This window comes from Petromyzon marinus, chromosome 21, assembly GCF_048934315.1.
Source record: "Petromyzon marinus isolate PM22_M1 ecotype Great Lakes invasive population chromosome 21, UKy_Petmar_22M1.pri1.0, whole genome shotgun sequence".
NCBI lineage: Eukaryota > Metazoa > Chordata > Hyperoartia > Petromyzontiformes > Petromyzontidae > Petromyzon > Petromyzon marinus.
In genome coordinates, this window is record NC_133687.1 from 904754 (window position 1) to 926514 (window position 21761).

General features: G+C 52.8%; 1 protein-coding gene across 1 annotated transcript in view; it reads right to left on the reverse strand.

Annotated features, from left to right (window-relative positions):
* Positions 1-419: 419 nt before the first annotated feature.
* Positions 420-21761, reverse strand: part of LOC116944686 (hexokinase-1-like) — a 59722-nt gene continuing 38380 nt past the window's right edge. The window contains exons 7-19 of the mRNA XM_032958458.2: positions 19645-19828; positions 17544-17699; positions 14734-14973; positions 13947-14251; positions 13273-13421; positions 11961-12080; positions 9507-9602; positions 8747-8846; positions 6072-6255; positions 5446-5601; positions 4958-5045; positions 4389-4534; positions 420-4236 (exon numbers count right to left, since the gene is read on the reverse strand). Coding sequence (XP_032814349.1) covers positions 4092-4236; positions 4389-4534; positions 4958-5045; positions 5446-5601; positions 6072-6255; positions 8747-8846; positions 9507-9602; positions 11961-12080; positions 13273-13421; positions 13947-14251; positions 14734-14973; positions 17544-17699; positions 19645-19828 — 2069 coding nt within the window. The 3' untranslated portion in view covers positions 420-4091. The remainder of the gene's footprint in view (positions 4237-4388; positions 4535-4957; positions 5046-5445; positions 5602-6071; positions 6256-8746; positions 8847-9506; positions 9603-11960; positions 12081-13272; positions 13422-13946; positions 14252-14733; positions 14974-17543; positions 17700-19644; positions 19829-21761) is intronic.

Here is a 21761-nt window from a genome sequence, read left to right on the forward strand (position 1 = left end):
TTCATCCTTGCGGTGGCTTTTGGCAAGTCATGGAACACAGACGGTCACTGCATCGTGCACTTTCAGATGTGCATCTGCGGCCTTCTAGAATGCTCTCTTCCGATATTAGGAAGCCACTGGGGCTCCGCACTTTCAAATCTAGATTGAAAACTCATCTCTTTTGAAATGCTTTTTGTGTTTAATTTGTCGCCCTTCCCCCACACCTCAGATGAACACGGTTGGCTACATACGGTGCGAAAGAAGTTCAACGTACACATACATACATGTTCCTCTTGCCGTCTCTCAGTGCAACTCCAAGCGTGCGCCTCTCCATGCGTTTACCATCATCATGAGCAATGTCCTACCTACGGCCAGATGATAGACCCACATGGTGCCTCTTTGGCAGTGTAGACATTGGACGCGGCGCAGAAGCAGGAGGGTAGGGACACGGCGCTTCTTTATTCACAACCACAGAGATACGTGGAGCCATTTACAGAGCCACGACAGAGCGGTCGTCACGACATCCTCAAGCGATGCGGCGGCTCGAAGCCAAGCCCACCGCCGATTGGCTCTGGCTGATATTTTTGGTCTACTCTTCCACGCTGACCAGTACCGTCTCGGAAGAAGAGGTGAGCGCACCCCACACGTTATCCCACCGCACGCGACATTGCCGCGATTGACGAACGCAGAAGCGCCGCTCTGTAATCGTTTTAGGGGTGTAACGATGCAATTAGACGATTTTTTGGGGAAAATAATTAGTGCCCCGCTCGTGGCTGCCGCAGGGGGTCTCGAGTGAAGCTATCGAATTGCGTGGGGTCTTTTTTCTAACAGCGTGGAGAGAGAAACCGGTGATTGATCTGTGGAGTCGTTACACCCCCAAAGCACGGTGAGCACACAGACCGGCGGGGCACGCCGCACGCTACTCTACACAAAACGCACAATAAATAAAAGCTTGTGATTGCGCACAGCCTGGATCATCCGCATGGTCTTCGGCTCCGTCTTCAATATCGTCACCATTGTCATCGTCGCCGTCACCGTCATCAGCATTGTTATGATCAGCATTATCATCACCACCATTGTCATCACGATCATCGTCACCACTATCATCGTCGTCATCAGTATTATCAGCTCTCCTGTCACACATCGTTAACATCGCCACAGCAATCATTACTCAATTGGGATTCCACGCAGCATCAGCATTCATCACCGTGCGACTGACAGCCTGACGCCTGCTTGCAGGCCAGGGTCCGAGTCATCTCATGCCACACAGGGGACAGCTGTCACTGGGGGGATGCCACTTTCAAACATGCCAAGATGTGATGTAAAGTGGTCTGATACGCCACCACCGGCATATGGAAGGGCGGCTCAAAAAAAAATAAAAAAAAATATCAAATCACCTTCACTATGACCACCGGGTTTTCCACCTGTCTGGGCATGACTTGTCTAGGTTTGACCCGCAGTCCCGGAATTGGCATCTGTGTTCGGGTGACTGGAATTGCTTTTGTACCAAGATCTGGTGGCATTGAATTTAATTATGGGAGACTGCAAAAGTGTTGATAATGTGTAAAAGGTGGCAACTAGTCACCACTATCACCGTCATCAGTCATCATGGTCAGCATCATCATCATCTATCGTCATAGTCATCATCACCACGCGGACGACTTTCAAGTAGACACACAGAAGCGACGTCGCCAACACATGCCGAGGAAGTGTTTACATGAGTACACACAGTGGCACGTGGTGACACACGGCAACACAGAGTGACTTAAAGTGACACACGGGGGGCACTCGGAGACAGCAGGACTTCACATCATGATCATCAGCCACCCTCATTTCATCATCATCGCCCAGCTAATTGGATGAATCAATCATCTCATAACGATTGCCATCCGATCACACCCCTCTAGCCATCACACAGCGCCACACTGCGTCATCATCAACAACACCCTCATCACACAACGGTACAATACATCGCTATCCCTCGAGCTCAGACGAATACAGTATTAACAACATCAAGTTACCCTGGAAAGACTCGCCGAGTCTCAAGACTGATTTTCAAGAGGGGTGCTGCCACGTCAGGATGTTTGGCCAATTCCCTTTACTTGCCAATAATTGAGAGTTGCGCTCTCTTTACGTGGGAGAAAAACGGGAGAACCCGGAGAGAAGCCAGCACCGGGCTGCATATACGAGGGGGGACTGCAACACTCAACTGCTCTGCCACACAGACGAGTTCAGCTTGCTGTACTACCATCTCCTGTAGTAGCAGCAGCACAGACAGAGAGATTTTTGCGAGTTCCACAAACCTGTGTGATCCACCAACCATCAACCCCTACCCTTCCCAAAGTGCCGGATCACAGGTCGCGGTTCGTAACGACCGGATCTATACAAGGTTCACCACGATGGCTGGCCGGCTGGCTGGACGACAGAGCTGATTGGACGCAGAGGCCACCCCGCCCAATCGAGTGGCGGCCAGATTCAATAAATACCACGGCGAACGTCGCAGGGGGGTGATGAACCAAAGCTTCAAAGCAGCAGGGGGAGATGTGAGACCATCCGACTGTGTAAGGGGTAATCAAGGGGGTAACCAGGGTGGCCTCCAAGGTGGCCCAGAGGGTGTGCCCCCAGGGGAGCCACCTGTCCGGCTTTGACCCGGAACAATATGGATATTGGCACCTGTGTTTGGGTGGTAGAAATTTGCTTTGTACCGGGATCTGCTACGGGTTATTGCTGTGTTGTTATGGTGTTGATATTGTGTTGGGACTTTGTCACAGGAGCCTGTACAGTGTTGACGACCGGCCTCACTGGGGGCCTCACTAGTCTACAGTGGGAAATGGTGGCGACGTAAGGTGCATCATGGAGTTAAAAGGAACGCGTCTCATCGCGAAATGTGTGGAACTGTCTCCCAAGTAGAGACAGAGAGAGACACAACACAGCGATATACACACACACACACATATTGAAACACACATGTATAGAATACTCGCGTACACAAACGTGCACACACAGACACGCGGACCCACTCAGGTACACACAGACATGCATACAAAGACAAAGATCCCCCATATAGCCTTAACAGACTGTAGGGGCAAGTGCTGTTAGCGAGCACCTATGAAGGCCGGAACGATACACGAGGGGGTGGGTGGCCAGCACCACGCCCGACCGCCTTTGTCTCCCCAGTGACGATGTTTACACACCATACCAGGTACTCATTTGAGGCTGAGTCGACCTAGGGAAGGTCCAGGACCAGTTCAGATAATCGCCACTGGTGTTGGCCGTGAGCGGGAATCGAACCCGGGTCGCCGAGTTCATAGTGCAGCGCGCTAACCGCTACACTACCGCTTCCCAAAGACACACACAATTATATACACACACACAGACACAGCCACAAAGAGACAAAGACACACAGAGGCACACACACCCACACCAAACACATGCGACTCACCACTGCTCACTCTCGCATCCTCACTGGAGGCCTCACCGGGGGCCTCACCGGGAGCCTCACCGGAGGCCTCACCGGATCCTCACCAGGATACCCACCGGAGGCCTCACTGGGAAACCCACCGGGGACCTCACTGGGACCTCACCGGGGACCGGCTGTGAGGAGTGCCTGCCACTCAAAGCTCAGAGGAGGAGTGTTGGGGCTACAGGGGTCAAAGGTCGGGGGTGAGCGATCGATGAACCCTGAACCCAAATGGACGTGCGTGTCAGGGCAGCGTGTGGTGGTAGTGGTTGTCCATATTAGTGTGTGGTGGTGGAGGTAGTGGCTGTCCATGGTTGTGTGTTGTGTTTGCGGTGGTAGTGGTTGTCCGTGGTTGTGTGTGGTGGTGGCGGTAGTGGTTATCCGTGTTGGTGTGTGGTGGTCTAGGGAGTGGTTGTCCGTTGTTTTGTGTGGTGGTGGTGGCGGTAGTGGTTGTCCGTGGTTGTGTGTGCCGTGACAGTGTGTGCCCCATGGTGGTGGTGGGGTGGCGGTTTGTGTGGTGGTGGTATGGTGGCAGTGTGTGGTGGTGGTGCCAAGCGGTGGTGGTGTGTGTTTGGTCGTGGTGGTGCCGGTGGCAGTGTATGGTGGTGTGGTGCTGAGCGGGGTTGGTGTGTGAGGTGGTGGTGCCGGGCGGCTAGGACTCGGAGGAGTTACGGAAGCGGCACGCCACGGCGGTAATGAGCGCCGCCCCCTTGCCGCTGCCGTCCTCTGACTGCAGGAACTTGACTTCGCACTTGGGGGAGAGCTGCTTCACCGTGTCGTGCAGGAAGCGCGCAAAGCTGGTGGGTCACACGGGGGTCACACAATCATCAGGTGAGTGTCTACTCATAGCCCTGTGTTCCCCCTCCATGCCCCAACCCCCCCTCGTATCCCCCGTGTCCCTTTCCATTCCCCCCCATGCCCCCCGCCTGTGCCCCCGAGGGAGACATACTGTGGATGCAGCTTGTACATGCTGCCGTCCACCCCGACCGTGACCTTCAGGTGCTCCAGGCCGCGATTCTCACGGATCTTGTCCACAATGGCTGCCATACCGGCACCGCACATCTGGGCAGCACGGCGAGACACCACGCCGCACACCTAGCACCGTACATGGCACGGCACCACACACCACACCGCACCACGGTGAGACAACAGCACACCTAGGACCACACACGGCACCACACCCAGCACCACACACCGCACCACGCACCGCAACACTGTGAGATGAGAGCACAACACACTCGTGCGGCACAGCACCACAGTGAGAACAAACTACAGGCGCATCTTCTCTCTTAACGAGCGAGATGCGTTCCGCGAAAATTGCTCGGTAAGCAAACACTCGTTGAACGATCGTCGTTTTCCCATTAACTCAGCTGCAAACGATGATAACATTCTTGCTTGTAACCTTCACCAGCTATTGTGGGTTTGAATGGGTTCCTAGGTGGATGCCCACCACCAGCAGTGGAAGAATGGCAGGAGGATCTTACAACAACCGCCACACTACCACAACCACTCCCGTACCTCCTTCACGATGATGCTGTCATCACAAGTGCTCTCCAGGCCCAGCTCGTGCAGGATGTTCCTCACCTGCAGCAGGGCCAGCCGGTCACTGTGAGAACACAGTCGGGGAAGACACGGGGCGATGAGTGGCGACGGACACGCGGGGGCACACAAGGACACAGGGACACGCAGGGACCCGCGGGGACAGACAGGGACATGGGGACACGAGTACGACAGGGCGCAATGAATGGAGATGTACACACGAGGACACATGGGAACATGTGGGGACCCGCGGGGATACACAGGGAAACACGGGGACCCGCGGGGACAGGGGACAAATGGAGACACGGTGCGATGAGTAGAGATGGACACACGGGGACATGCGGGGACACGCAGGGATACGCGGGACGATGAATGGAGATGGCCACGCGTCCGAATTTGTGCAAGGCTGAGTAGATGGCAACATCTTTGTCCGTGCACCCCCTCCCCCCATCATGCCTGGGGCTCACCTCTCGATCTGGGAGAGGAACTTCGTCTCGAAGATGCCGCGGGTTTTGAGACGCTCGGAGATCTTGCCGCGGAAAAGGAGGCCGGACTTGGTGAAGTCCATGAGGATGTTCCTCACGATCTCGCCCAGGTACATCCCACTCATGAGCTTCTCAAACCTGCAGAGGCACAGATCCCCGTGAGGTCTCTAGAGAGGCAAGTACTGTTTAGCGAGCACCTATGAAGAACGACACTACAACTTTGTCTTACACCACACCAGGTACTAATTTAAGGCTGAGTTGTCTTAGGGGAGGCCACAGGATCAGTTCCAATAATCATTACTAATTCTGGTCGTGAGCGAGAATCGGACTGTGTTTAGAGCTCAATGCGATAGCCATTGTGCCACCACTGAAAAAACTAAGACAAAGATCCCCCGTATAGCCTGTAACAGACTGTTGGGGCAAGTGCTGTTAGCGAGTACTTATGAAGGCTGGCACAATACACGAGGGGTTGGGTGGCCAGCACCACGCCTGGCCACCTTTGTCTCCCTAATGTACACACACAAGCGTATGTACACGCACACATAAATACACACACACGTACACGTGTGCCCGAGACAGGCCGTGCAACCCAGTGTGCCCCCACACACCTCTGCTTGCCGGGGTTGAGCGACCCGGCGTCCACCAGCTGGTCGTACTCGGTGCGGATGTCGTCGATGACGCCCGAGTCCCCGAAGGCGCCCCACTCCATGTTGATGCACATGCGGCCCGAGTCGCCCTCCACCAGCTCCACGTTCCGCATCTCCTCCATGTAGCAGCAGTTGCTGCCCGTGCCTGGGCACAGCCGGGACACGGAAAAGACGCGGCAGAAACATGGGAGAGAGATGGGTGAGAGAGATGGGTGAGAGGGATGGGTGAGAGCGATCGGTGAGAGCGATGGGTGAGAGAGATGGGTGAGAGAGATGGGTGAGAGAGATGGGTGAGAGAGATGGGTGAGAGAGATGGGTGAGAGAGATGGGTGAGAGAGATGGGTGAGAGAGATGGGTGAGAGAGATGGGTGAGAGAGATGGGTGAGAGAGATGGGTGAGAGAGATGGGTGAGAGAGATGGGTGAGAGAGATGGGTGAGAGAGATGGGTGAGAGAGATGGGAGAGAGAGATGGGTGAGAGAGATGGGTGAGAGAGATGAGATGGGTAAGAGATCGAGGATGCACATCAGTGGAGGAATTTTAGTCAAGGTGGATTCAATACACAGGGAGGGGTTCTTCTTCTGAAGAAAACAATGAAGGGGTCGTGGGAGTGTGGCAGTAAGGTGTGAGAAGCTACTGTGAGCTCGCCACCCCATCAACAGGAGGTGAGAAATGGTGGTAGTGGTGGTGGCGGTGGCTTGCGCCCCCACCAAAAATGAACATCAATGGAGGGATACAGGCAAGGCTGATGAATTAGATGCCTTCTATGACATCGTGTTTCTTCTGCTGGCTAAAGTGACACCTCAGCATAAGAGTCATCTGCATGGCTGACTGTAATTCCCTCGTGGGTACTGACACAGTCACCTGGGATGGACTGATTGGAAGGCATGGGGAAGATCAGTTCAATAATAACGGTCGGAGGCTGCTAGATTTCTGTGCAGCCAGTGGGTTTATAATTACCAACATGCTGTTCCAGGATCGGCACATCCACAAAACATCATGGATGCACGCCGGGTCCAAGAAAAAATATCTTCTGGACTACAAAGTAATGGAACAGTGCATATGGGCTACCGTGGAGCTGATATACTTTTTGTTTTTAGTTTGTTGTCTTCTCCCACACTTCTGATTAGCATGGTTGGCTACGTATGCTGCGAAAGAAGTTCAACATACATGCATACATACGATATGGCCACTGACCATCGGCTTGTCATCTGTAAAATGCGCCTGCCACTCTTCCACTGCAGTGTTGGGTGTCCACCTAAGACCCCATTGAAACCCACAGTAGCCTGGTCTGAGGTAGCTTATGAAGGTTATTGCTTTGAATTTCATCATCGCATGCAGCTGCGGTTGGCATAGTCCCACCCTCCTCCTGATGCCGAGGGGAAATGGGTAAGGTTGAGGACTGTGGCTCATGTAGCTGCTATGGCTGCAACTGGTACACAGTTCAGACCTCCCCAGAGATCCTGGCTGGTGAAGGAAGCGTTCCGGCTGGTTGAGAGAAAGTAACAGGCCCACTTCCACTGTCTACAACAACCCATGTCGGAGAATCGCTTGGGAGGTTCAAAGAGCCGCATGATGCTGCAATGAGTGGTGGTAAGGGGTTGCTGAGGAGATGGAAGCTGCCTCAGTAGCCCGCAATCACAAATCACTCTGACTCCATCAATAAGGTGACTTTGCAACACCACACGTATTGCCATCCTTAAGGAAAAAGAGTGGCGATCCAATCTCTGATCCCCAGGAAGAGGTTTGCAGATTTTCTGACCATTTCTGAGGGCACTTGGGGGAGGAGTAATTCCTCAGCCCAGATAACAAGGTGGGAACGACCCTGCTGGGGATGCTTTGCCTCAAATTGTGTAGGAAGTGGCTGCCCCCCTGTGAGCAGCTGTCTGAGGTGCCATCTGTTGAGGAAGTGCAAAGAGTGATCCAGAGCCTCAGACCAGGAACATTTCGCGGGCAGAGAAAAACTGCTGAGAAAGGGTGGTGTCTGTGTGCAGGCTGCTATGTATGACATCATTACGACCGTCTGCACCACAAGATGGATTTCTGCAGGATTGGAAGGATGTCCTGGTGGTCTCCCTTTTTTAAGAAATCGGACCGCATTGATTGCAACACTGATTTGCCTCCTCGCGTGGCCTCGGAGTGCACCCAGTCTAGCACATGTGCTGTGCTGACATCACGACGATTGGCGGCTGTCACCGTTGGTGTGACAATGAGTGAGTTATTAAGCGACAGTGAGTGAGCCAGCATGTGAGAGAGTGAGCCAGCGAGTGAGCGAGTGAGTGAGTGAGAGTGAGTGAGCCAGCGAGCAAGTGAGAGCGGGTGAGTGAGTGAGAGGGAGTAAGTGAGCGAGTGAGCATGCGTAAGAGAGAGTGAGTGAGAGAAAGAGAGTCAGTGTGAGCGAGTCAGCGAGCGAGAAAGTGAGTGAGTGAGTGAGCTAGCGAGCATGAACAAGTGAGAGTGAGTGAGAGTGAGCAAGCAAACGAGCAAGTGAAAAAGTGTACGAGAGTGTGTGGTCGAGTCCGAGCGAGCGATAGTGAGCGAGCGAGAGTGAACCGGCAAGTGAGTGAGAGAGCCAGTGAGCCAGCGGGCAAGAGCGAGTGAACGAGAGTGTGCGATCGAGTGAGAGCGAGCGTCTCACCGACGATGAGTCCGATCTCGCACTTGGGGTCCTCGTAGGCGCACGTCATCATGGTTCCCACCGTGTCGTTCACCACCGCGACCACGTCCAACTCGAACTCCTACAGTCACGCACGCACGGTCGCGGCTGAGCTGGCGAGGGTGAGTGAGTGAGAGGGTGACTACGTGGGTGGGTGAGTGATTCGTTGAGTAGGTGAATGGGTGAGCAAATAAATGATTGAGGGGATTGGTGGCGCAGTGGTTAGCACACCGCGCTACGATCCCGGCGATCTGTGCCTTTCGCTTGTTTGGAAGCGTTATTTTTGTGTAGCTGTCACGTGAGTGCGAGCAAGCAGTACTGGAGCTCGTGAGTGAGTGTAGTAAGCAGTACTATAGATAGTGAGTGAGTACGCAGGCGGTGCAACTACCCTGGGGCCTATGTTTGGGACCAGTAATGCAATGGTTAGCGCACTGCGCCTCGAACCCGGTAACCCATGTTCACGAGTTCAAATTCCCGCTCACAGTCAACATCAGTTCCGACGATCCGAACAGGTCCTGGGCCTGCCCTAGGTGGACTCGACCATAAATGAATAACAGGTGTGGCGTGTTAACATCAACACTGGGGGAGACAAAGGCAGCCGGGCGGGGACGGTGTTATTGGCCCCACCGGCCGCTCATAGGTGCCACGCTGTGTCAGCTGATACTCACAAAGAGCACTTGCCCTAACAGCCTGTGTGGGCTACGCAGAGCAACTTTGTGTGTGCGTATATGTGGAGGCATACGTTTCTGCGCTGGATCGCCTCCCGGAGCAGCATCACCACGTCCTTGCCCTCACAGCCTGAGGCCTTGAAGCCCTTTGTCCAGTTTACCAGGAACCCCTGCACACACACAAAAATTCCCCGTGTAAATCTTGACTTAAAGCTTTCGTGACTGCAGGAATTCATATTCTTTGGGTCTTTCAGTAAAGTCACGTAGATAGATTCAAAGAAAACAACAAAAAACTACGACGTTTCGATCGCAACACAAGCGGTCATCATCAGGAAAAGGGGGTTAGCCTCTAAAGGCAAACTGTTTATAAAGGTTTAGAGATGGGCGTAGCCCAAGTGTCATCAGCATGGGCGGGGCAGCTAATGTTAATGTCACCGTCAGTGGGTCTCCACCAATCAAAGGGCCGCCAGGTAATCATTGCACCTCGCTTTACACACTCACACTGGTGACGGTGGAGGTTGCTGCTCGTGGTGATGGTAGTAGTGGGTAATGATGGTGCTGGTGGTGGGATTCCACTAATAAGGGGCTACTGCTAGTGGTGATGGTAGTAGTGGGCAGTGATGGTCCTGGTGGTGGGCTTCCACCAATTAAAGGGCTGCCAGGTCTAAAATGGAAACATTACAGCCAGTTATGACTTAAACTGGTTGATAACATCCTTCCAGTGATTGCTGAGTTTGTACCGATTTTCTCAGTTGAAATTGTTTCTATGTCTGTATATATGGATGGCTTCATGAACGAATCTTTGTTGACTAGCCCTTTGCCCGTCCAACGACGGGTGTATTGCAGTAAATCTGAAACTTGCAAGCGATAAGCAGACCGTGACATGATATTCATTGCATTAATGCGTATGCAATTTGTAAGGGCGCGGTGACACAGACCTATTTAATTTTAAGGTTATAATCCCTTACTCTTTTGTTCTTTCGGTAAAGTCACATACATAGAAAAAAAATAACTAATAAATCACAACGTTTCGATAGCAACACAAGCCACCGTCTTCAGGTGAAACAATACAGCAGGCGGACTGCTGAGGAAGAAATGTAGCAAGAGAGCTACTGCAACCAAAGGTTATATACGTTTGTGGTGGCTACAACCCAAGAGTAAGTGGGCGGGACTAGGGATGGAATTTGCAAGTAAATGTAATCGCAGAGGGTAGGGGTGGATGAGCTCGGCTAATCTGAGGAGGGGGAGGGGGGGGCTGCCGCAATGGGCGAGAGGGTATGGGTGAAATTAACAGAGGGAAAAAGGTGATTTATTAATTATTTGTTTTTATCTATGTGACTTTACCGAAAGAACCAAAGAGTATGAATTCCTGCAGTCATGAAAGCTTCAAATCAAATCATGAAGTCCTTTTTACTTTGATGTCTCAATAGCGTTACGGAGATCGCGTGACGTGAGGGTTCTGCCTTTGTAGTGAGGGTTAAAAGTTGATGCCGAGGAGGGGGGACGAGGCACCTCGGTGCCCCATGTGGAGTGACGTCAGCCGCTAATTATTATGAATGGGGGGGGGGGTGTCCATTTGGAGGACGTCACCTTATAATGATTATCAATGAGGGGGGCTGTTCAATGTGGAGTGACATCACGGGCGATAAGGACATTCCTGGGTGATTATAGTAGGTATATAGCCAGTGGGTTTGCAAAGTATCTTCGTCTTAGAGAAATCAATTTCGTGTGAGCCCATCGCATTAAAGCAATGATCAGCCACGGCCGTGGTATTGGTCCTACCGTGTTTCAGATCTGCCTTATGTTCACGGACTCGGTCCGAAACATGTCGCTTAGTTTCCCCAATATAACTACTGCCGCAGACGCAGCTTAATTTGCAGATGCCGGGGTATTGCATGTCAGGGATCACATCCTTCACAGATGGCATCAGATGACTAATTTTACGTACTGTGTTAAATCGAACCTGGATCTTGTGTTTGCTCATGATTTTTAAAATCTTTTTGGTACTGGTGGTCAGGGACGTGCGGTCAGGGGAAGCAGGGGAGGCAGAGCCTCACCTGTGATACTCCAATGAAAATAGCTGTTACGAAAAGTAAAAAAAGAGAATAATCAAATAAGCTCAATATTAAGATTTTTCCACTGATCTGTGTTATAAATGTCATTTCTGTACGATTCCAATCATGTATAAACTAAATATCTTTATACTATAAACTATAAAGATATTTAGGCTCGCTGGTCTCGTCATGAAACTGCAATGAAAAAGGACCTGGGGAGGCAGATATCACATCTGCCCCACTGAGGGGGACGTGTCTAACACGCCCCCTCAGTGAGGCCACGCCCCCCTCAGTGTGTGAATCTGGCTCTGACACGAGCCAGTGCCTCCCCAGCCATTGACCTCACCTCACGTCACTGCTGGTGGTAGTGGTGATGGTGTTAGTGGGGGTGGTGATGGTGGTAGTGGGGGTGGAGGAGGTGGTAGTAGTGGTGGTGGTGATAGTGGTGATGGTAGTAGTGGTGGTGGTGCTCACCACGTCGAGGCTCGTCTGCCGGCATGGGAAGGAGAAGGTGAAGCCGAGGGGGAGGCGCCACCCGGCCATGCCCATGTAGTCCAGGAAGTCGGAGATGCAGCCCACGATGTGGTCAAACAGCTACTCATGGGGACACGCGGGGACACGGAGGGACATGCGGGGACACACACAGACACATGGGGGGATACGGGAACATGCAGGGACACGGGGACACGCAGAGACACAGGGGGGGCCATGCGGGGACACGAAGGGGACATGCAGGGACACATACAGAGACACAGGGGGGACACGGGTACATGGTTAGTGTGTGTGTGTGCGGTTATATATGGATGTTCTGTCGAAGTCTGCATGTACCTATGCACATACCTATCTCAGTATATCTTTATATGTCTCTCTCTGTACATCTGTGTGTGTATCTGTGTGGGGAGCGGTGGTGCAATGCTTGCGCACAGCGCGATGAACCTCGTGACCCGAGTTCAATTTGCTCTCCAACCAACAACAGTGGCGAATATCTGAGCCGGACCTGGCCCTCTCCTAGGTCGACTCAGCCTCAAATGACTCCCTGGTGCAGTGTGTAAAAATCGCTACTGGGGAGACAAAGGCGGCCGGGAGTGGCGCTGGCTACCCACTTCATCGTTGTTCGTTCCGGCCTTCATAGGTGCTCACGAACAGCACTTGCCCCAACAGTCTGTTAAGGCTATACGGGGTGTCTTTGTCTTTATGTGTGTGTGTTTATCTCCGTGTGTGTATCTTTGTGTATATCTGTGTGTGTATCTCCGTGTGTGTGTGTATAGATCGGTGTGTGTATCTGTCTTTGTGTGCGTATCTCTCCGTGTATCTCGGTGTGTGTGTATGTATCTGTCTCTATCTCTGTGTATATCTGTGTGTATCTGGGTGTGTATCTGCGTGTGTGTGTATCTGTGTTTCTCTGTGTATTTGCATGTGTATGTGTATCTATGTAGGAGGCTCATAAAATATGCTACAGGTCAGTTTGAGGTAGTCGGCCTTCAACACAACGGAGGGTAGAGGAGCGATGCTCACAACAATGAGTAGAGCGCTAGGCAGCTAAAATACAGCAAGTTTGCACAGTAGGGGGCACAGCTGATGCATCTGCCAATCATCTCAGTCAACCAATGGCACCTCCTGGGTCTGTCCGATGTCAGTGAGTCTTCCACACTTCACATGGTCTCAAAGTGCACCTGGCCTGGCGCACAGGTGCCGTGGTGACATCACCGTCACTTAGCGGAAAATGGCAGGTATTGATGTATCTCCATATCTGTGCGTATCTGTATCTGTGTGTGCATCTCCGTACGTCCTCAGCGCTGCCCTGCATGATCTCCGCAGGGATGGGGTAGATCTTGTTGTGCATCTCCACGCTTCGCTTCTTGCTGCTGCGGATCTTGACAAGCAGTACGCGGAAGTTCGTGCCGCCCAGGTCCAGCGACAGGAAGTCTCCGTTCTCTACACAGACGCCAACATGAAGATGCAAAGTTCACCCGTGTGGCCCATACAGACTGACAGGGCAAGTGACGCTTGCGTAGTGCTTACGAAGGCCGGCACGGGGCACGAGAGGGTGGTTGGCCGGTACCACGCCCGGTCGTCTTTGTGTCCCCAGGGTCGATGTTTACACACTGCACCAGGTACTCATCGGAGGCTGAGTCGACCTCGGAGAGGCCCAGGACCGGTTCAAGTAATCATCTCTGATGTTGGCCATGTGTGGGATTTTAACTCGAGTGGCTGGGTTCATAGCGCAGTGCGCTAATTGCTACACTACCACTCCCCACCGCCACCATCACCACCTCCACTACCACCATCATTGCCAGGGTCACCACAGCCTCCACTACCACCTTCGCCACCGCCACTACCAATATCACTACTGCCACCGCCACCACCACCACCACTACAACCACCACCATCGCCACCACTACCTCTACCGCCACCACCACTGCCGCCACTGCAACGGCGGGCTCCGTGGTGTCGCCTCACCGCTGCCGTCGGGCGTGGAGCGGACGTAGGAGGGCAGCATCTTGACGCTAGCCGTGGCGTGCGAGTCGCGCGCCAGTCCCCGGTCCATCTCCTGCCGCATGCGACGCTTCACGTCCAGCAGCTGCGTGAGCGACAGCTTGAGCGGCGCCAGCGTAGCGTCGATGAGCTTGCGCTGCTCGGCCAGGCGGTACGCCACGGCTGTCACCATCGCAGAGCCCTTGCTGCTGCCGCACTCGGACAGCAGGAACTGCACGCGGCTCTCCGGGGCCAGGCGGCGCATCATCAGCTGCAGACGCTTGCTGTACCTGTGCGGGGAGCGGGGGAGGAGGGGAGAGGAGGAGGGGAGAAGAAGAGGTGAGAGAAGGGGGGACAAAAGGAGAGGAGAGGGGAGAGAAGAAGAGGAGGCAAGAACAGGAGGCGGGAGGAGAGGAGTGAGGTTGCAGCAGTGATAAGGACGGTGATGTTGACGAAGATAAAGAACCGCATGCACAGTTTTAGTCTCTCACAGTTTAATATTATTGTGAAGCGTCTGTAATGCAGCCGCATCTGCAGAGGTGAGCGGTAGAAACGGGAACTGCTGTGTAAATGTGTAACTAAGTTAAGTGACAACGCCCCACGGGGTCACGTCAGGCCACCCGTCGAGGTCACGTGAGGTCGCCCCGTCGGGGTCACGTTAGGTCACCCTGTTGGGGTCACATGAGATCACCCTGTCGAGGTCGTGTAAGGTCGCCCCGTCGGGGTCACGTTAGGTCACCCCGTCCGGATCGCACGAGATCGCCCCGCTCACTGGGGGTGCGTCTTGTAGACGGTGCCGTCCACGCCGACCGTCGTCTGCAGCTTCTTCACAGCCTTGTTGAGGCGCAGGCGCGAAACGACAGCGCCAAGCGCGGCCGCCACCAGGTAGGCGGAGCGCGTGCTCACGATGGCGCAGATCTGCTGCAGCGCTGCGCAGTCCTCCTCTGACGGGCGCAGCGAAAAGTGGTCCGAGAGCAGCTCCCGCGCCTTCAGCACACCCTCCTTGCTGCGCCTGCACACGCGGGGATTCACGCATGGATACGTCAACACATCTGGCTGCGCCAGGACGCATGCACAGGTACGTGAACACCTCTTGCTGCACTGGAACGCACATATGTGTAGTGTCTTGTTAAATGACTCACACCGACACGTTGTAACAAGTCACCTGCTTACACTTTATTTCACCTGTTCTCGCACCAGTTGTAGGCACTCCTACAACTATCTGCACAGTCACATATACTTGACTTCTCCCCCCTGCTATCTATTCTGCACCTCACTTATCCTGCACTAAGCAACTCTGCACTCAGCAGCTCTGCACTCAGCAGCTCTGCACTCAGCGACTCTCCACCGCTGCCCTCACCTACGCTCCCTCATACTCGCGCACCCGTCTGTCCCGGGCGGGAGGTTCAGTCAACGCCCGTCCGGCGACGGCGTGAGGGTTGAGTTTCCGCTGACGGCTTGAGCGGCAGCGGCGAGATGTCTTCACTCTTGGTTCCCAGGCCACTCTCTCTCCGCTTATGCACACTCTTATATATCCCTCCTCATTCCGAGCCCTCACGTGCTCCCCCCCGGCGCCTGTTGCCCCATTAATCCCTTATCATCAGCCCCCCATCTCCCGTATCTCCGACGCCAACCTCCGGTCAGAGCGTGCCCACCTGTTTGACCTCGGTTGCACCCGCTTCTCCCCTTAATTACTGGCGGTTTGTCAGTGCAAACCTCATGTTGCAACGCACACATTCGTTTGACCTCAGTTGCACCCGCTTAACAGCGCGCACTGCGTATATCTCTCCTCTACATCTGCATAAGTATGTCAACATCTATTGCTAAGCCTGCACGCACGCACAGGTACATCAACACCTTGCACGTTTTCGTTGCACCCTCCTAGCTGCAATACACATGTTTGTAAACATGTGTATGCACGTGTGCGTGCGTAAGCACATGTGTGTGGTGTGGACACGCGTGTGCGTGTGTCTGTGTGTGTGTCCGTGTTGTGTGTACGCGCATGCATGTGGTATGGACGCACATGTCTGTGTGTGTCTCTGTATGTGCCGGAAAAGGTCCTGGCAAGGATTATTCAACATCCCCTTGCCAGGCACGCTGATGAGAGTCTTGCAGAGCCTCATTGTGGTTCCAGGCCAGGGCGGTCCTGCACAGCAGAGGTGTAGGGAATTCCAGCAAGACCTACATCTCTGCTTTATTGACCTGGTCAAGGCCTATGATACTATTAGTAGGCCTGGGCTCTGGGTTGTTCTTCGTGCTTTCGGAGTCCCTGACTCTCTGCTTACAATCATTAAGGACCTTCATGATAGCGAGCGGGTCCAGGTAAAACTACGTGGCCGGGAGTCGGAGCCATTCTCTGTTCACCTTGGGGTGCGACAGGGATGTCCTCTGGCTTCCACATTATTTAACATCTTTTCAACCACGTAGTTCGTGAAGCCTTTTTTGGCTGTACCAGAGGAATTTCCATCTGGTACAGATACAATGGGAGGCTGATCGATGCCCGGGTGCGGTCAAGGGATGGCTCCCTATTGGTTAACCACGTTATATATGCCGATGATCTGGTAATTGCTGCTCACTCAGAGGAGGAGTTGGAGGCACTGCTGCTGAAACTGGAGCGTGCCACTAAGAGGTGGGGCCTTACCATCAGCCCCACCAAAACTAAGCACCTGCCTGGGTATTTTGTACCATCGGGGACTCCACCCCGAAAAGTCTCACTCAGAATTAGTCGAGCGGCATTATCTTTTCATCTGTTGCGTAACGCTGTGTAGAAGCAACCTGGTCTGTCGCTCCGCACGAAGCTTCAGGTCTTCTCGGCCACAGTCATTCCCTCCCTTATCTACGCTTGCGAAACGTAGACCCCCCTAACGGAGCATCTTCGCCGATTGGAAGCATTTTGGCTGGCCTGCCTACGATCCATCCTGGGTTCAACCAGGCTGGATTGTATGAGGAGCTCACACATCCTTGAAAGGTCTGGGCAAAGTCCCATCGGTGAGCTCCTCCATCAGGCAAGGCTGCGTTGGCTGGGTCATGTAGCCCGCATGCCCAGTCACCGCATGCCTAAATAGCTTTTGTTCGTCCGGATAGAGGCGGCTAAACGGGCGTGGCACAGGCTAGAGAAGAGATGGAGTGATGTGGTACAGGAGGACGTGGAGCTGAGTGGACTTGGCGATGACTCGTACCAGCGGTGTCAAGATCGGCCTCTGTGGAGGAGGCTCATGAAAGATGCTGCTGGACAGTTGGAGGCAGTCACCCTCCAACAACAACGGAGGGCGGAGGAGCGACGCTCACAACAACGAGCAGAGCGCCGGGTAGCTAAAGCACAGCAAGTTGGCACAGTAGGGGGCACAGGTGGTGCATCAGCCAGTCGTCTCAGTCAGTCGACCCGTGGCACCTGGGTCTGCCCCGTGACCTCCTGCCAGCGGGTGTTCGACACTTCACGTGGCCTCAAGGTGCACATAGCCTGGCATAAGCGTCGTGGTGACGTCACCACCACTTAGTGACGAATGGCGGTTGTTGCTGTGTGTGTACGTGTGTATATGCGTGTGTGTGTGTGTGTACGCCCACATGTGTGTGTATACGTACGTGTCAATGGCGGTGATAAACTGCGTCTGGAAGTGGCCACGTGTCAGCAGCTCTGGCGTCGCTTTGCCATTGAAGAGCAGCGCCTGCGTGGTCATCTTAACGAGGATGAGGCGCACCAGCTCCCCCAGGTACAGCCCACTGATCATCTTCTCAAAGCTGCAACCGCCACCACAACCAACACAACCACCACAACATCAGCCACAAGTTGGGATCCGTGACACACGAGTGATTTGGAGGCATGGGTAGGCAACCGGAACCGGTGCCACCAACTATTTCCCGAGCTCTGGGGTCCTATGCTGTGATGTTTGGCCACCTCCACGCATGTGGAGAGGAAAACCGGAGGGCCCGTAGAAGTGGGGGGGGGGGGGGGGGGGCAACGCTCTATGCCACATGGGCAGAACAGGATGTTGGGCGTGTACCCCTTCATAATAATACGTAATTAATATTCGATTTATAATTGTTCATCACACGTGTCTTTAAGTTGCTCTCTTTTATACTACATAAATGGTGAACTCATTAAAACAGGGCCTTTATTCCTATCAGCAGAGTTATGGTCCAGGAAGGGAGGCATTCATTCTCAGGTTCTACATTGTCCTATGGTCTGGTTGCATTAACGGTAATTCATATTTGCGAGGAGGGGCGTGATTTCAAGATCGGAATTGCTATTTAATATTGAACTCAATGTTATCAAGTCAGCCTATGCGAAGGGCATGGCTCCCAGGGGTGACCTCACGAAGAGAACCCACTTGTAAAATGAAAATTATAATTGTTCTAATATATTACTGGTAGAATTACTGTTTCTTGATATATTGTTTCGTCTGTTGTGAGGTGCCCAGCTTTGTTTTTCCAGACTATCAGAGGACCGTTTGGTTTTTCCGATATTTTCCGTATACTGTTAAGTTCTTGGAAAGTAAACTTTTCGTTCTAATACCAATGCTAACGCTATATCATGGAGTTTGCAAATTTTCTCTTGGTTTTGATATATCGGTTAAGGAGTGCTACACATATACGTCGGCACATATTGTTACGTATTGCATGAGTGCATGCAATACGTAACGTATAGTAATCTTTGATTTTTACATTTTAGAGGGCGCACACGTTGGCTGATTATACACCTAGACATTAATATGTCTTTATCATATATATATCGGTTCGTACTGTTACGTGGGTCAGTCGCGTGTTTTTCACGTATACTGTAGAAGAATAATGATGCAGAGTTGACGTGATTATGACTAGTTGATGCTTCGATCTATTAAATACTCAGCTTTGTACTGTATTGAGTGTCCGAGTGGTTTATTTCTGTTTCATGAGTCGTAATGCTGGAAAAAGCGTAGTGTAGCGGCTAGCGTGCTGCGCTATTAACCTGGCGACCCGGGTTCGATTCCCGCTCACGGTCAACACCAGTGACGATTATCTGAACCGGTCCCGGGCCTCCCCTAGGTCGACTCAGCTTCAAATGAGTACCTGGTGCAATGTGTAAACACCGTCACTAGGGAGATAAAGGCGGCCGGGCGTGGTGTTGGCCACCCACCCCCTTGTGTGCCATGCCAGCCTTCATAGGTGCTCGCTAACAGCACTTGCCACTACAGTCTGTTAAGGCTATACGGGGGATGTTTGTCTTTTGTCTTTGTGTGTTCATGGAGGGGGGCACAGGTGGTGCATCTGCCAGTCATCTCAGTCAGTCAACCCATGCCACCTGGGTCTATTCCGTGACCTCCTGCCAGTAGTGACATAACCGCCACTTAGTAGTGAATAGCAGTTGTTGTTGTTGTGTTCCAATGTGGGTGTGTACCCGCGTGTGTTTGTATATCCACGTGTTTACCCGTATGTACTCGTGTGTATCCGTGAGTGTGTTGACACACTTGTCTGTGTGTTTCTGTTAGTCATCTCAGTCAGTCAACTCGCAGGACCTGGGTCTGTCCTGTGGCCTGCCAGCAGCAAGAGAATTTCCACACTTCACCCTCAAAACTTCAGAGTGCACCTAGCCTGGTACAGGAGCTGTGGTGACTCCAATGCCACTTAATGGCAAATGGTGGTTGCTGTTGTCGTGCGTGTGCATGCGCTTGCGTGCGTGCCCGTGTATGTGCGTGCATGAGCTCACATCTGCTGCCCGGGGTTGAGCGACCCGGCATCCACCTCCAGGTCGTACTCGGTGCGGATGTCGTCTAGGGAGCCGTCGTCCCCAAAGGCACCCCACTCCATGTTGATGCACATGCGGCCCTCGTCCCCCTCCACCTGCTCGATGTTGCGAAGGTCCTCCATGTAGCAGCAGTTGCTGCCCGTGCCTGCAGCGGAGGCAGAACCAACTGTGTCAGTCCCATCAGCGACACTCACAGCCACAGTAGCTCTGGTAGCAGCAGCAGTGGTATGTCACTGAGACTGATGAGCATTCCGAGTCTCGTGAGGCTCATGAACCTGGTGAGCCTCGTAGGCCTGGTGACCCTGGTGAGCCTCGTGAGCTTGGCGAGCATCGTGAGCCTCATCAGCTTGGCGAGCGTTGCAAGCCTGATGAGTCTCATAAACCTGGTGAGCATCACGAGCATCATGAGCCTGGTGAGCATCGTGAGCCTGGTAAGCGTTGTGAGCCTGGTGAGCCTGGTGAGTGTCATGGCTGCAGGAGTTCACGGGGGGGGGGGAGAGGGGGGAGGGTTTGCTGCGCGCAGGGATGGGTGGGGGATGGATAAATTAGCATGTCAATGAGCTTGAATTAGTAAACAAAAACAGCACGGGTGTAAGAGTGAGAATCACAGCAGTTAAATCTTGACGTGGTTTATCACGCACTTCAAATGATTGCTCAATCTGAATCCATCTTCTCGATTAAAATTTTGTCTGTGTTTGTATATCTGGATGTCTTCATGAACAAATCTCTGATGGTAGCCCGAGGGTTTGCAGAGCACCTTGGTCTCGGAAAAAACAATGTAATGTGTGCCCACAGCGTTGAAATAATGGTCCGCCACCGCCGAGGTGTTGGTTCTGACGCGTTTCAAATCCACTGTGTTCACGAACCCGGTCTGAGACATGTCGCTTCGTTTCACCAATGTAACTGCTGCCGCAGACACAACTCAGCTTATAGACAGCAGGACATTGCATGTCCGGAATCGTATCCTTCACCGATGGGATCAAATCCTGAATTTTGTGTACTGTATTGAACCGACCTTGGATGTAGTCTCCCTCTTCACCAAGGTACCCGTACCTGATACTATTGCAATCATTCAAGACCTGGTCCAACAGGGACTGAATCCTGATGTACCTTCGTTGGTAAGGCACTGCCTTACCAACACTTACTTCACCTGTAATGGTACTTTCTACAAACAGAATGAAGGTACCCCAATGGGCTCTCCTCTATCACCAGTGGTAGCGAATGTTTTCATGGAGAAATTTGAGACAGATGCCATCCAGACATCCACTCGACGTCCTCCCTTGTGGAAGAGCTACGTGAATGACACTTTCGTCATCTGGCCACATGGCCTGCCGACACTGTACCAATTTCTCAACCACATAAATTCCATACACCCATCTATCAAATTCACAATGGAAGTGGAAAATGGTGGCAAGCTACCATTCCTGGATGTTTTGATCAAGAAGAGACCTGATGGCTCGTTGGGACACTGTCTATAGGAAAGCCACCCACACAGATTCCTATTTAAAACCTGACTCCCACCACCATCCAACCCAGAAGAATCCCCTCATCAAAACACTACGCCATATGGCTCGTTGCATCTCCGACCAGTACCACCTGGCCAGTGAGCTTGAGCATGTACGCCAGGCTCTCAGGAGGAATGGCTATTCTGACCGTACAATCCGCAAAGCTGCATCCCCAACCATGGGTAGAGAACTATCTGAGGACCCAATCAAAACCATCACCTTGCCATACATAGCAGGGGTCACCAAAAGGATTTCCAAAATCTTAAACAAACACAAGATCCAATCTTGATTTGAAGCTTTTGTGACTGCAGGAATCCAAACTGACAAGCAAATCCTCCGGGGACAGTGATATGTCCTTGAATAGTGAAACCAAGTGGGCCGAATGAAGTACAGCTGAGGCAATCTTGCCCGTGAAGGGAAGCAGAGTCTCAGACAGAAATCGTGCCAGTCTGTAAGTGGGTGAGTTGATGGTGGAGATGATAGGATGGAGTGGAGTGCCCTCTTTATGGATTTTTGGAAGGCCGTAAAATCTGGGTGGTCTAGCAGCCGAAGGTTTTAGAGAGAGCTGTTTGG